Source organism: Mixophyes fleayi, chromosome 1 (genome assembly GCF_038048845.1).
Source record: "Mixophyes fleayi isolate aMixFle1 chromosome 1, aMixFle1.hap1, whole genome shotgun sequence".
Lineage (NCBI taxonomy): Eukaryota > Metazoa > Chordata > Amphibia > Anura > Limnodynastidae > Mixophyes > Mixophyes fleayi.
This window is the reverse complement of record NC_134402.1, coordinates 77902302-77916317: the sequence shown is the minus strand read 5'-3', so window position 1 is coordinate 77916317 and position 14016 is coordinate 77902302. Positions and strand designations below refer to the sequence as shown.

Sequence of the window (14016 nt, the reverse complement as noted above, 5' to 3'; positions counted from 1 at the left end):
TAAGAGTGTGGGCCCATGTGGGATAATACAGAGAATTAGACTGAACTTGATCTTATTCTTGGCCTGGAGCAGTTGGCTTTAACAATCACATGAACACCTCCTAAGTCAAGGTAAGGAATTTCTAGGCAAAGTGCTGGTAACAGTTATTAAATTATTAGTATTCCCAGTGAGTGATTAGTGAGGGTTAAAGACCATTTTGTGTTGAGTCTAAGGGACATTTAAAGGATTGAGTAGAGGGATAGTGGGAGGTCTGTGGGATGTGTAAGAAGTGTTTTGCTGTAAATAGAGTTTTAAAGGACATATGGGGTGTTTGAGGTAGTGAGCATTGTGAGGGACGTTTTGGGGCTAGTCGGTTTTTTTAATGGTTTGAGAAGAAATCTGAAGGGTGTGTGGAAATATGTGTGGAATCTATTTAAAGGGCATGTGGTGTCTCTTTATTTAATTGTGTTATTTTTGCCAATTAGTGAAATTAAGGTTAATGTGTGGCCCTCTTGAAGTTTAGAGGGCCCCACATGCAGCCCTTGAAGTATGTCAGGTTCTTTAATCACTAATCTAGATGTCCCAGTGCTAATAGCAGCATGGAACAACCCTACAAAGTTACCAGTAAGCAACAGTGAGGGTAATTTACTGTACATGCAAATCTGCATGTAAACCATTGCAAATAATCTCACAATTGCTTTCATTGTCTAATGTACACTAATGTCTGATAGGTTACACTGGTTTTAGTGTAAATTTTGCACCTTTTAACAGTGAAATACTTTCTTTTGCATAATTCCGTTTGAAATTTCTATAATAGTTTTGCTGTCAGTGTGAAGGAAGAAAAATCCAAGTCTGTAAATGTCTAATGATAGCGCAGTATATAGGCTCAGTCCTATATATACTGTCTCGGGTGAACTATCCTTGTTCCAGGGTTCAATGTGAACTTGTCTTTCAATACACCCCAGTGGGTTAAATAAATGAAGTATGAACTAGCAGAGTGGCGGAGCAGTTTCACTTGAACTCAGTTGGGCCATGCGAGTAGTTTCTGTTAGTTATACTAGATAATAGAGGCCGCTGATGTGCAGAGAAAGAATGAGAAATGTTTTCTCCAGTTATACAGAGCCAGATTCATAACCATCCGTCATTCGCTTGGGCAAGTTGCTGATAAACTCCACAGAAAAATAACAAACAGTATGTCCCTGCATCTTGGCTGGTGAAAATGAGATCCTTCCTCTGATTGATGTCAGCAGAGAGGCCTGTAAAAAAATGCATTTCCAGCTGATTAGTTCAGAATGTGTCAATCTCATGCAGTTTTTATGACCCACACACTACATGCCAGATGTACATTTGCTTTTTATAAACTAACAAAGATGAATTACTAAATGCAAGTATTTTTCCCCCTGGAGCGATACCCTAGGTTGCCCGGGAGAATATGTGAACTTTATTTTGTAATAAATCATAAAGTGATACTTTATATCACTTTAGGAGAAGCCCTATAGGGATATTTCATATTATCCATGGTTTGGATACATGGTATTCACTTTGTGATCGCATGCCCACAGTGTAGGTGTTATTACATCTGACAGATATTCTGCAGGTAGCATTTGATGTCACTCTAAAGATGTCTTGTTATAATCATTCATCTGAGAACTATAGAGTGGTTTCAATAATTTTTGTTACAGTTGCTATTTATAGTCCTAAACCCATCAGAGTAGTGCACCAGTTTCATATGACTACGTATCAAACGGTGTTTTGGAATAAAAACATTAATAAGTTAAATTAGTAGGCATTTGACTGCTCTGTATCACTCTTGCTGACAATGCCCTGCTGATGTTCATACTGATAATGCTTATTAAACTCTGCACCGTTGCAAGATCTAAATCACAATCTAACAAAAGTAAGTGTGGATGATCTGTTATAGCTCCACTATATCTGCTTTGGAGCAAGGACTCATGTATGTGTTTCATTTAATTCTGCTCTTGGAGAATACTGACACTCCCAACAGATTACAGTGTTTGGTTACATCAGTCTGAAATAGACTTATATCTTTTAAAGAGTGTAGCATCAAATAGGAACTATATCCCCTTGTATTTTTCTCTTTGACGTATTTCTAAGTAGCTTAGCTACTCTGCATGAAACAAATAACCTCTGAATGTTGCTTGCTTATTTCGCCAGCTATCTAAATAATAGCGATATGGAAATAGATGAGCACTGACAGTGTTAATAAAGTAAAGAAGACATAATCGTGATGAGTATAAATTCAATAAAGTTGCTTTCTTCTGGCAGATGGCTTAATCGACTGCATGGACCCAGACTGCTGTTTGCAGAGCTCCTGCCAGAATCAGCCGTATTGCCGAGGTCTACCTGATCCACAGGACATTATCAGTCAGAGCCAGCAGTCCCCATCCCAGCAGGCTGCCAGGTCTTTCTACGATAGGATCAGCTTCCTCACAGGACCTGACAGCACCCATGTCATACCTGGAGACAACCCTTTCAATAAAAGGTAAAAAAATGTCACTGGCACTAAAAATATGAACAAAATAACAGCAAGAGTTTGTTACCTGCAAACTAGATTTTTCAACCTCTTTGTTAACACTTCACTTGCCAAAAATACAAACCAAAAAAGGCGGCACTGTTGGTCTTCTTAATGCAGATAATAATGCTAGCAGTAAGCATCTCTTAATTACACGTATATAAGCTGACTGGTGAGTCTTAAACATGAAAGTAATTTATTTACCCAGAGAACAATTGCATTGAATACAGCATAACATGATAAGCTAATGCTATGAATGAAACCCTTCATTGTATAGTGATATAGTGGTAATAAATGGTAAACATGTAGGGTCTGAGTCTTTAAGAAGAGCAAAGCATAAAAAAGGAGTAACTTTGCACCTGGTCAAAACCATGTTGCATTGGAGGGGGGGTGGGGAGTAAATTTAAAATGTGGGGACAGATTTATAGTTGGATAGGGCATGTCCTATATCAACTTTAAATTTCATTGTAAAAATAAAGCTATCAAGTATTTGTATGCTACATGAAGAAACAGACAGTATATAACTTATGTGCAAAATAATAAAGTAATTTGCACCCCTTGCATTGTAACACGGTTTGTACCGGAGAACATTTACTCCTTTTTTTTGCCCTTCTTTTCTTAATGACTCGGGCCCATAGACAGGAAATAACATTGGCTGCTTCATCATACTCTGACAGTAGATTTGACATCTTATCATCTGATGATTATAGTGTAGAATCTATAGAATCTTACATATCAAAATGTCTAGCTGATTGCCATAATGTATATGGGATACAGATACTCTTCACCCCTTCCACTCTTCATCTCTAAATCATCACAAAAACCTCTCTTCCCTCCTATAACTACTATGTCATGCCCCAATCAGGTAGACTCTTTCTATAGCAATATATTTGAGCCCTAGACATAGTCTCTGACTATCCAAATCCCAGCCTGAGAACCACTGAATGCAGTCCCACTGCAAAGTTGATTTCACAAATTAAAAATTCATCCTTTTATCTTACCACTCTGCAAACCTACTTCACTTCTCTAATATATAACCAGTCTTCTAACCTCCAACTCCTCTCCATCAACTCACTTCTGTGCCCACCTACATCCCCTCCCATTCCATGCTCACAGCTCATGATTTTGCCACCAACTTCAAAGACAAAATTGACACAAGTCATCAAGATATTCCCTCGTGCCAGATCCCACACACCACACCTCTCCTGTGCTTCCATATCCAACCTCAGTTAATTCTATCCATTCACAGAGGATGAAGTCTCATTATGTCACCCTACAATCTTCCCTCTTGACCAAAATCCACTCTCACTGCACCCTCTCCTGCCCAGTGCATACCCTCCTCAAGCTTACCACAACAACCTGTCTCTCTTCACTGACACAGCACTGTACAGAGAATATTTGTCATTAACGTCTGTCCCTGCCCCCTTGGAACTTACAGTCTAAATTATGTACCCCACGCACACACTAGGGTTAATTTTGTCACCAGCCAAGTAATCTACCAGTATGTTTTTGGACTGTGGGAGGAAACCGGGGCGCCCAGAAGAAACTTAGGCAAACTGTGCACAGTTTCAACTTTTTAAAACTATTATATATATAATTATTAATTAACACGCAGTTACAGAATAGTTTGAATGATTGACTATTTCAGTAAAAGATTGTAACATGAGTACAAAATAATTGTTTTTTTATTTTAAGGTGTCATTTCAGTTTAAACACCGCTGAAGTAATTGTGTATTCTGTTTATTCAAATGCTATCTGCTCTTCACACATATTTTTCGAAGTCTGCTTAAGCATTTCTTCCTTTTTTGTTTCCATTGTTTTCTTCAACACATTTAGTTCCAGATGTCCTTGTAGCACAACGTATTCCATTCCCAGCCTCTCTACCTAGCAAGGTGCTAATAACATCAGTCTGATTTATTCTGAATGCAAAAAAACCAATATGCGCAATGCTGAATACTAATTTTCCAAATCATGACGGAATTGTCTTTTAATATTCCAAAGTATATTTATTTTCTGCAGTTTTTGTATCTTTTTCCTCCCAATTTTTTTATTAATATAAATTGCCAAGAAAACATTCATTATGAAGCTCTGATTTCATAATCCGCCTGACTGGTATTTTACTGAAGCGGTAATGATGTAAAATAGTAGCGGTAACTGAGAGCAGGTGCCTAGTGTCCTGCTGTGTGAAGGAAGATGATTTACACTAGAACTCCTGGGTCTAAGGTAATTTAACAGTATTAATGCAGTTAGGCACAGCAGTTGATTAAAAGTTGTTGCACAAATGTTCCTTATTGCCCCCTCTAAATCTTTTCTGTTCCTGCTCCCAGCAGATGTACCAATTGCTGCACAATTAATTGGAAGAATACTTTTCTCTGTGCAAGTGCCAGATATTTGACATGTGGAAAGCGTGACAGCTTTCATAGCTACTGTAAATAAATGGACTAATCATTTAGTACTTTAGGTGATATTAGGCCTTTTAGAGAAATAATTCTGCAGTCTTGCAAATTCATTGCTTGTAAAGGGACAGTGGACTTATTGGTTAATATGCTTTTATGGGTCGATATCAAAGATTTTTTTTTATCGGCGCTGATCGCAATGATAGAAAATCAGGTATGTCCGCAATTATCTTGCCGGAGCAGCAATAAGCGGTAAGAGTAATCGAGCCGCTTCACCAGCCAGTCCTGGATGCATCCGCACATGCGTGACCTGGCTTTCTGGCTGGCGCACGCGCTATGGGACTGAAAGCATTTTCAATTAATGGCCCAGTTGGAAAAAAAAAATTTAGAATATTTTTAGTTTCTTACAGAGTGTGCAGCTGCCCTCGTAGGTCGGGGCTGGAGAATACAGATAGGGACATAGAAGGATATTGCATACATGTACTGCTTTGCATTGGGCCAGAGATAAGCGGCAAAACGCTTTGCTGGTGAGGGACCGTGATAGATTTTCTGTAATTAATATATAGACCCCTTAACGAGCATTTTGCTTAAGGAGTGACATGCTGGCCATAAGCTTTTGCCTTGGATTTACTTTGTTGTGGTGTACATCTAAAGGCTATGCCTCTTTGAAGGACATGGGCTTATTTAATCAACCAAATATATCAATATTTATTATATTATATTTTATAGTTTGACCAGCTGATGGCACAACTGATATACTGGCACTATTGATATCCTGGGACCAGGGCTGCCATCAAAAACTGTGGGGCCCAGTACTAATTAATCTGGCAGCCCCTCCCCATACATGTGCCCCCCTCCTCCTTCGCCATACATGCGCCCTCTATTCCTCATCACAGAACATTCCCCCCACTCCCTCATCACAGTAAATGTTCCACTCCCCCAACCCCCAATCACAGTTAATGTGCCCCTCTCCCCCCCAATTACAGTTAATGTGCCCCTCTCCCCCCCAATTACAGTTAATGTGCTCCTCTCCCCCCCAATTACAGTTAATGTGCCCCTCTCCTCTCCCTGCAATCACAATAAATGTCCCCTCTTCTATCTGCCCCTCCCCTATCAAATGAATACCCAATTAACTTACTTTCTCCTCCGCGGTGCTGCAGCCCCCAGTCACTGACAGACTGGGAGTGCGGCGCACAAGGATGACGTCACCGCACCGCGCTCCCAGCCAATCAGAACCTGGGAGCTGCAGCACCACGGAGAAGAAGGGGCAGCACGGTCGGTCAGACTGAGCGGCCCGGACAGTCCAGGGAACCCGGACAGATGGAGAGGTCTGTCCTGGCCCCCTAGTCTGTCCGGGCCCCTCACAGCTGTATTGGCCGTACCACCCCTGATGGCGGCTCCGCCTGGGACATTATTCTGTGCTATAATTATTAAAAACCCCTTTCATCCCCTGCAAACTACATTCTTCTCCCTAGCAAATGTGGACACTGCTGCAGAAAGCAGACGTAATAGAACAGAGCAGATTATTTTATTACACAAAAAGTTCATTGACATTGACATGACTGCGTATAAGTTGCCTGCACTTATTACTTACTTTAATGAATTCAGTCAGAATCAGGAATGTATTCTTTTTCTAATGCAAATGAAGCCCCACTGTTGGAATAAAAGGTTTATATGCAGGGATACATTTTATCGGACCCTTCAGCACTGAGGTAGGAGATAAAAGGTTAATCTAGAAAAGGTTACTTCACCACAAGGATTTTATTGTGTTTTTTCTGCTTCAGCTAGAGGTGCTCACCATTGGGCAGCTTTATGATGCAGGAACTTCACACTGAACCACCTGAGGTAGTGAAGCGGGGAATTATGCCATGAATCACCTCTCAGGAAGCAAGTGTATACATAACCTGGAGTCTTGTGTTCTCTCTCTCTGTAGCCTTGCGTCTGTAATCCGGGGCCAGGTTCTCACAGCCGATGGAACACCGCTCATTGGAGTTAATGTGTCATTTCTACATTACCCGAACTACGGATACACAATCACGCGCCAAGATGGAATGTGAGTACCAAATCTCATAAATAACAGGGAGTTCACATAATAAAAAAAAAGAAAATGCCATATTTTATTACATTGCTCTTTCATTTACAGGAAAGCTTTTATTATATCATTATTAATACTTACTATAGCAAGCAGCACTACAGCTTCTATCTTATTGTTTAGTAAAAGTATGTGCTGAGATTGGGGCTGCATCCACATTTAGCTGTATATTAAGGTACACCCAGTACATCTATTGAGTTGAGACGGCCATTTTATGAGCCAAGATGCAGCCTATCAATCCACTAGGAAGTCATGACATCACTGAGAAATATCATGCTTCAGTGATGTCATGTGTTTCTATTGAATAGATGAACCAATATCTAGCCTGTTTCTACTGTGCGTAGTTGACAAGTGCACCTGACACCAGACTTGTTGGCCGTGAGGGCTTTATATAACATATAGTCCCAGGAAGTCACAGGCCAAGAACAGCATTTTATTGAGGGCAACGGAGAATTTCCTTTAAGTTTTTTTCATTTTCTGTATTTTTGCTATATTTATCCAGTCAGTAATGAAGGAATGGGTATTAGAGGATGTGAAATGAGTACATGGGTTGCATATCTGCTAGGTTAATGCATACATCATCATCATCATTTATTTATATAGCGCCAACATATTACGTAGCGCTTAAGTACGCTACAGTACATTATTCAAAATGGTCTAGGAAACCAGAAAGAGTAAGTCTGGCCCAGTAGACCATTAAAGAAGCCTGAGGTGAAGTCAGGAGGTGACATTCCTCCTTGTGATATATAATGCTATTCTCCACTACAACTTGCAGGACTGGTCTGAGCATGACATAACATCACCTTGTACAGCCCTTACACTGTTGTGTTGTAGTCACTATAGAGGTGGCCCCATGTCAGCCATTACATCCGATATAGGACCAATATTGTATTGGGAACAGCAGAAATAGTTTACATAATTCTTGTTGACAGAGTCATTTCTGTGCCATATCTTCCAATATCGATCCAATTATTTATAGGCATCTTTTATTTTCTATTGGCCCAGCATTGATCCTACATCTGTACTTAGTTATATGTAACATGTTGATACATGTGTCCCATTTATGAATTGTTAGTGAGCACTGGCACATACGTGTTTTAAAGCACAGGCTGGCTCCAAAGTAAATGATCGCAAGTCCGACCCTGGTGGCTTTTATTTATCAGGGTTGTTATTTCCAGCTTTGCATACAGAATCTGCAACCTGGCTACATCCTGGGTACAGCAGCCGTTACATTGCTTCTCATCTCTCTAGACTGGAGCTAAGATGATATAAGCAGATAAGCACTAAATTAGAAAATGTACTCAGATGCTTGTGGTGCTGGGAGCCCTCTGCCAGATGTGATGGGATGAAGTTGGAGCATTGTGGCCTGCAAACTGCATGTTTGGAGTGATTTTCATGTTGATACAATAAAGGTTATCATATACAGAAAATAAATCAATATTCTGTAAGCCCAGCAGATCTGCCTGGGCTGAGCTGCATAGTGTTTTCTTTTATTACAAGATGCTGCATCTGTTGGTACAGTGTCGTCTCTTTTGCATTGTAATACATAGGAGCTAACAGGAGCTTGTCAGCTTTAGATGTTTGCCATTTTGTTTTTTATCACCGCTCATCTAAGTGCCATTTGTTTATTCTCACAGGTTTGATCTGGTTGCAAATGGCGGCGCATCTCTTACACTCATGTTTGAACGTGCTCCATTCCTGACACAATATCACACTGTCTGGATTCCATGGAATGTATTTTATGTCATGGACACCCTGGTTATGAAGAAGGAGGAGAATGAAATTCCTAGCTGTGACTTGAGTGGCTTTGTCAGACCGAACCCCGTTATAGTATCTTCTCCTTTGTCAACATTCTTCAGATCGTCCCCCGAGGACAGCCCCATAATTCCCGAGACACAGGTATATCATTTCTCATTTTATTTTTTGTTATAAGTTTACCCTAGGTCCCACTGGTATTACTGCTACTTCCCTATTTATTTCCTAAATTAACACAAAGGCAAATTGGTTTTGTATTTTTAATTATATTGTGCAGCTAAGGGAATGATAAAAAAAAAAGTGTGGTGCTTTATTGATCTGGAATTGCTGTATATGAGATCTGACAAGAGCATTATGAGGTAGTTACATCTCATTCGGCTCTGCTCGCTAAATGAGTCCATGTCAGATTCAAATCTGCTCATATACATATGTTCCCATACAGACAAGCTTAAAGGGGATTTGATAACCTGGTTATATATATTCCCTTCTCTCCCCTGTTCTTGAGATGTATTCCAATGAGGCAGTCTTATTCTCTGTAGATGATCAAAACAGCAGATGCACCATCTAAATATCACATAAATAAACATGTATATGCTGAATACATAAGGTTTACAAGTACGTACATACATGTTTTGTGAACTATACATTTATATAGTTATTATTTTTATTATATGTAAACTAAACATAAGATTTGTGAGGCAAACATGCTGGATAAATGAGGAAAAAAAAAAAAGTTTCAGGGTACCATTGACTCCTTACACAAAAGATAAGGATGTTTTCTTCAGAAAGAAATCAATGCTACCCAAATCTGTGTTATTTATTCAACATATCCATGTGTTATTTGTGATACAAATTGTTGCTTTCAAAGTCTTTGTTATGTACTCTTTATGCTATATGGATCTGCTATATTTGCATACAGTATTCTGATATTACTGAGGTGTTTGTTACTATATATATGTTTTATTTGTAAATCACTTGTAAACATTGCAAAGTATGTAGCATGTGTAACATCTGAGTGGTGTTATCAAACTAAGCAGTCAAACTGTGACCATCCTATGCTGTACGCCAGGACAAACTTCACGTAAAATCCAGCTCGTGTTACTCAAGCTGCTCATGTGACTGTCATTAGCCAATGATAGACAAGAGTTTGTGAACAAACACTTGCATGCAGCATGCTTGGCTGTTTATAAAGTGAACCCTTTCTGCCAACAAACATTTTTCAAAATTATAAAGGCAGAAAATGAAAATGGGGATGTATGCAATAGTTTGTTTCTATATTAATGTAGATATTCTCTCATTTTCGTGTCACAGTGCACATGGGCAATAGCCCATAGCTACAAATGTTTGCTTTGTTGTCTGACTGGCATTAGATTGTAACTATAGATTACTGGACATTTCGATACTTGCGAGTACACAAAAACAATTCCATGGATAATTGGCTTAATCTAAGTACTCCATAGGTAGAATGTGTAAGTGTAATGCTGACTGAACTTGGTTTTTAAATACTCATTTGCACATGATTATATACAGAGTAAAGATCTCTAAAACACGGAATTGTCCGTGTAATTTAGGGACAACTGGTAATTATTCTCCATATTCATAAAATATATATATATATATATATATATATATATATATATATATATATATATGTGTATATATATATATATATATATATATATATATTTCTCCTGATGTACAGATACAGAGGGGCAGGGGAATTACTATTTTAAAAACAAAGCAAAAACCCCACTGTATGTGAAATCTGCAGAATACAGGCAGCTGTTTTATTTAAGATCCAGCCGTGAGATGAAAACCTGACAAATGAAAATGCTTTGTAATAAAATGTGAGAATTACATAGGAAAGCAGACTCTCTCTGCCAAAATATTCCAATAAAAAGGAATGTTTGAAAGCTCTCCCATGGGAACCCTCCCAATTCTTATTTTCTGCACTTGGCTATGCATATCAAATGAGCAGTGCTTGGTGGCTTAGCAACTATAAATGCTAGTCTTCTTTGTGTTGGAATCTTATTATAGATTGTAATCCTGTCATTGCGGCTCGAAGTGAAATAAAGGTGATTGCTTTAGTTGCCAGATCTGAGTACGTAAAAGTCTGAAATCTCCATGACTAATGACTGCACAGAACCTTCAATCATCAAACTGTAGTTAAAATGTCTGTCAGTTTCCCATTTGGAAAAGCCAAACCTTTTGCAACAGAGCAGCGATAACAGAGCGAGCAATGTGTGGGAGCCTTTTATGTATCCTCAACATGAAAAGAAAAGCAATAAGTAACTGAGTCGAGTTTGATAATACACATATATCACATACATTGGAACATCATCAAAACCGACAGTTTTATAGAGGAGATAAGTTGTTCAGTTAGCTAAAACCATTTGGCATAATTTACTGTGATGAGTCATACTAGTATTTTTACAATATTGAATATGTCATACAAAATGGCTGCTCAGGTACTTTTCCTGCTTAGGCCTATGCACTAAAATATGTTGCAGGTTATCAAATTTAAAAGGACACATTTAATGAGTAATAGCAGTATATTTATGTATACTTTTTTGTGTACATGGCATGTAAAATGAAATCTTAGTCCTGGATATCACTTATGCAGTACAGCATGACACGCCTTGGTTTTGCAAAATATAAAAAAAGATACAATCTCTGCCAACTTAGAACTAGTGTTAAAGTCTTTGGGCTGAGTGGAAATGACTGTGTGCTCCTCTGCTCAGCAAGTAATACACCTAAAAATAAAATCTTTTATTTAATTTCAGTATTCTCACTCAGCAAAATAAAATCTTGTTTTTGCACTGCTGTTCCACAAAACTAGGCGCACTTAGGGGCGGATTAAATTGTCTGCGATGTTCCTAAGAACATCGGGGATGCATTTTTTTTACCGTTACTACGGTAAAAAGTAACTCCCATTTTTGTTGCACCTTCATGGGGCACGAGCAAAGATGAGCGTTACTTCTGTAAAAAAAAATAAATCTGCGCGAGGTGTCTCACAGCAGTTCTAGAGGTTACCTAGTGCAGATATTTTGAGAATATAATTCCCCCGTTAGTGTGGCTACTACGTACTTTGCACAAAATGCCGTCACTCCGCCTGACTCCTCCCATCAGCTGCTGCTAACGTCTGCTAATCTGCTCCACAAACTGATGCGCTTGGTGGAAGTATAGGAACAATTGAAGCACAGAGCACGGCAAAGAGGCTTTTACACTGTACTTTGTAAAAGTGGCCTAAACAGGAAAAAATCATAGCACAGACATTGACAAGTGAAGCCATAAGCTAAATAGCCTTAAATGCAGAGGATAGGGTCAATGTCTGATGGTGACACAGTCTTGGTTAAGCCCACTGTTGATTTCAAGCCAATGGGTTGGCTGTGCGAGTGTTCTGGGATAGTATATAGGCTCTCACAAGACACTCTTATGGCTCTTCCTGGCTGGAAATCCCTCCCTCCCTCCCAGTACGGTGTAAGGGTTGTGTCGATGTTTAACAAGCTTTCTTTTCCTCCGATGGCAGAGGAGGAACAGTTTGCAGCATTTGTGAGCCAACGACCAGTAATGCGGTGCTATCACTGATTGGCTGCAGGTCACTGCCCTCCTCAAAGTACCTAAGCTCTTGTTCCCCCGGATGGGGGATCCCTTGATATGCCTTGTGCGGGCACGGCATTGAGGAGTCACTCTGCCGCCAGATTTAGCACCGGCCAATCGTATAGGACTTTGGTCCTGGGACCAGTGGTCAGTGCCCTATGGCCATACACAGGTTATGTATATTGGTTGTGCATTCTTGCACTTTGCTTTCTCACCACCATTTAAGTTAATTTATTTTCAATAAACTGTGACCTATTGTTTCGCCAAAGCTCTTGTCTGGTGTCGTTATTTTAAGGTTTAGCAAGTAGATCTTAAGTTCATGTAAGGTGTAGATGCAGAGAATGACAAGTCTTACATCTGCAGTTTAAGCAGTAACATTGCTTTATTAAAGTTTAACTGTGGCCTACACACATTGGAAGCCATTTGCCTCAGTCATGTGACTAGTTGCTGGTGAACTGATAGACTGGATATTGTTTCAGCCAACAAAAGCTGTAACTGTCACTGCCTCAATGATCCCACAAGCTCCTAGTGAATGAATAAGCAATGCATCAACCAGGAAATAAAACTGCACCTATTGCCTATAACCATTTTAGATATCAAAATGTTGTACTACTTTTGTGCATTCTGATAATTTTGTGCACTTCCTCCTCCTTTCGAACTATGAAAATTTCTGATAACCCATTATTTACCAGCAATTCCAATCCAATGTTCGCCATGCTATAATGTTAATGGTTTTGTATTGTTTTTATAACTATTTTAATGCCAGTATTTTTATACCTATTTTAATACTAGGTGCTTCATGAAGAGACAACAATTCCAGGAACGGATTTGAAATTATCCTACTTGAGTTCAAGAGCTGCAGGGTATAAGTCTGTTCTTAAAATTACAATGACGCATTCTGTAATACCATTCAATCTAATGAAGGTTCATCTCATGGTCGCAGTGGTTGGAAGACTTTTCCAAAAATGGTTCCCAGCATCCCCTAATCTTTCATACACCTTCATATGGGATAAAACCGATGCTTATAACCAGAAAGTCTATGGATTGTCTGAAGCTGTTGGTATGTTTCTCTTATTATGTTTTATATAGTAATATTTATTTTACGACTAGTGAGACAATGGTTGATTTGTTGCCATGTGATAATGAAGACTCTAGCTTTTGTGTTTTGTGTATGCTCATCTTCTTTTAAACAGCAGTTTAAATATTACAGTGATATCTAATGTTGAGGAAGTTTGTGTCATGGAGTCTCACATACACTGGTGTCTAACTGGCTTATAACATACTCTAACTATATATAGTGTCCTTCCACGTTGTGGTGCTCATCATTCTTTACACAGTGCTGCCATTGGTTAATGAAAAATAAAATTACCAACAGAACTGACACAATATGTCATATATATGTGGTCTGAAGCAAGTTCAATCCTGAGCTATGTTCTTTAACTCAACGAGGTTTGTGCATAGACTGATGAGTGAATTAACCTGGCCATGGCTAATGGCGTTTGCTTGGCTCAATAGAAGACTTACTCAGGTGGGGGATGGACATTGATCTCATTGGTCTACTCATTAGCTGGCAACACATGGACCAATCATGACACTCAGAACAGGATCACTGTCCAGTTTGAAGAAAATGGACGGGATCCATCTTTTCTGCCCCTACGACC

The 14016-nt window shown here is 39.2% G+C and overlaps 1 protein-coding gene across 14 annotated transcripts in view; it reads left to right on the top strand.

Moving 5' to 3' along the window:
- TENM3 (teneurin transmembrane protein 3) overlaps positions 1-14016 on the top strand; it is a 763547-nt gene that overhangs the window by 655052 nt on the left and 94479 nt on the right. For all 14 annotated transcript variants that reach the window (XM_075197350.1, XM_075197334.1, XM_075197322.1 and 11 more), the window contains 4 exons: positions 2266-2482; positions 6842-6961; positions 8638-8899; positions 13148-13415. In XM_075197350.1, coding sequence (XP_075053451.1) covers positions 2266-2482; positions 6842-6961; positions 8638-8899; positions 13148-13415 — 867 coding nt within the window. The remainder of the gene's footprint in view (positions 1-2265; positions 2483-6841; positions 6962-8637; positions 8900-13147; positions 13416-14016) is intronic.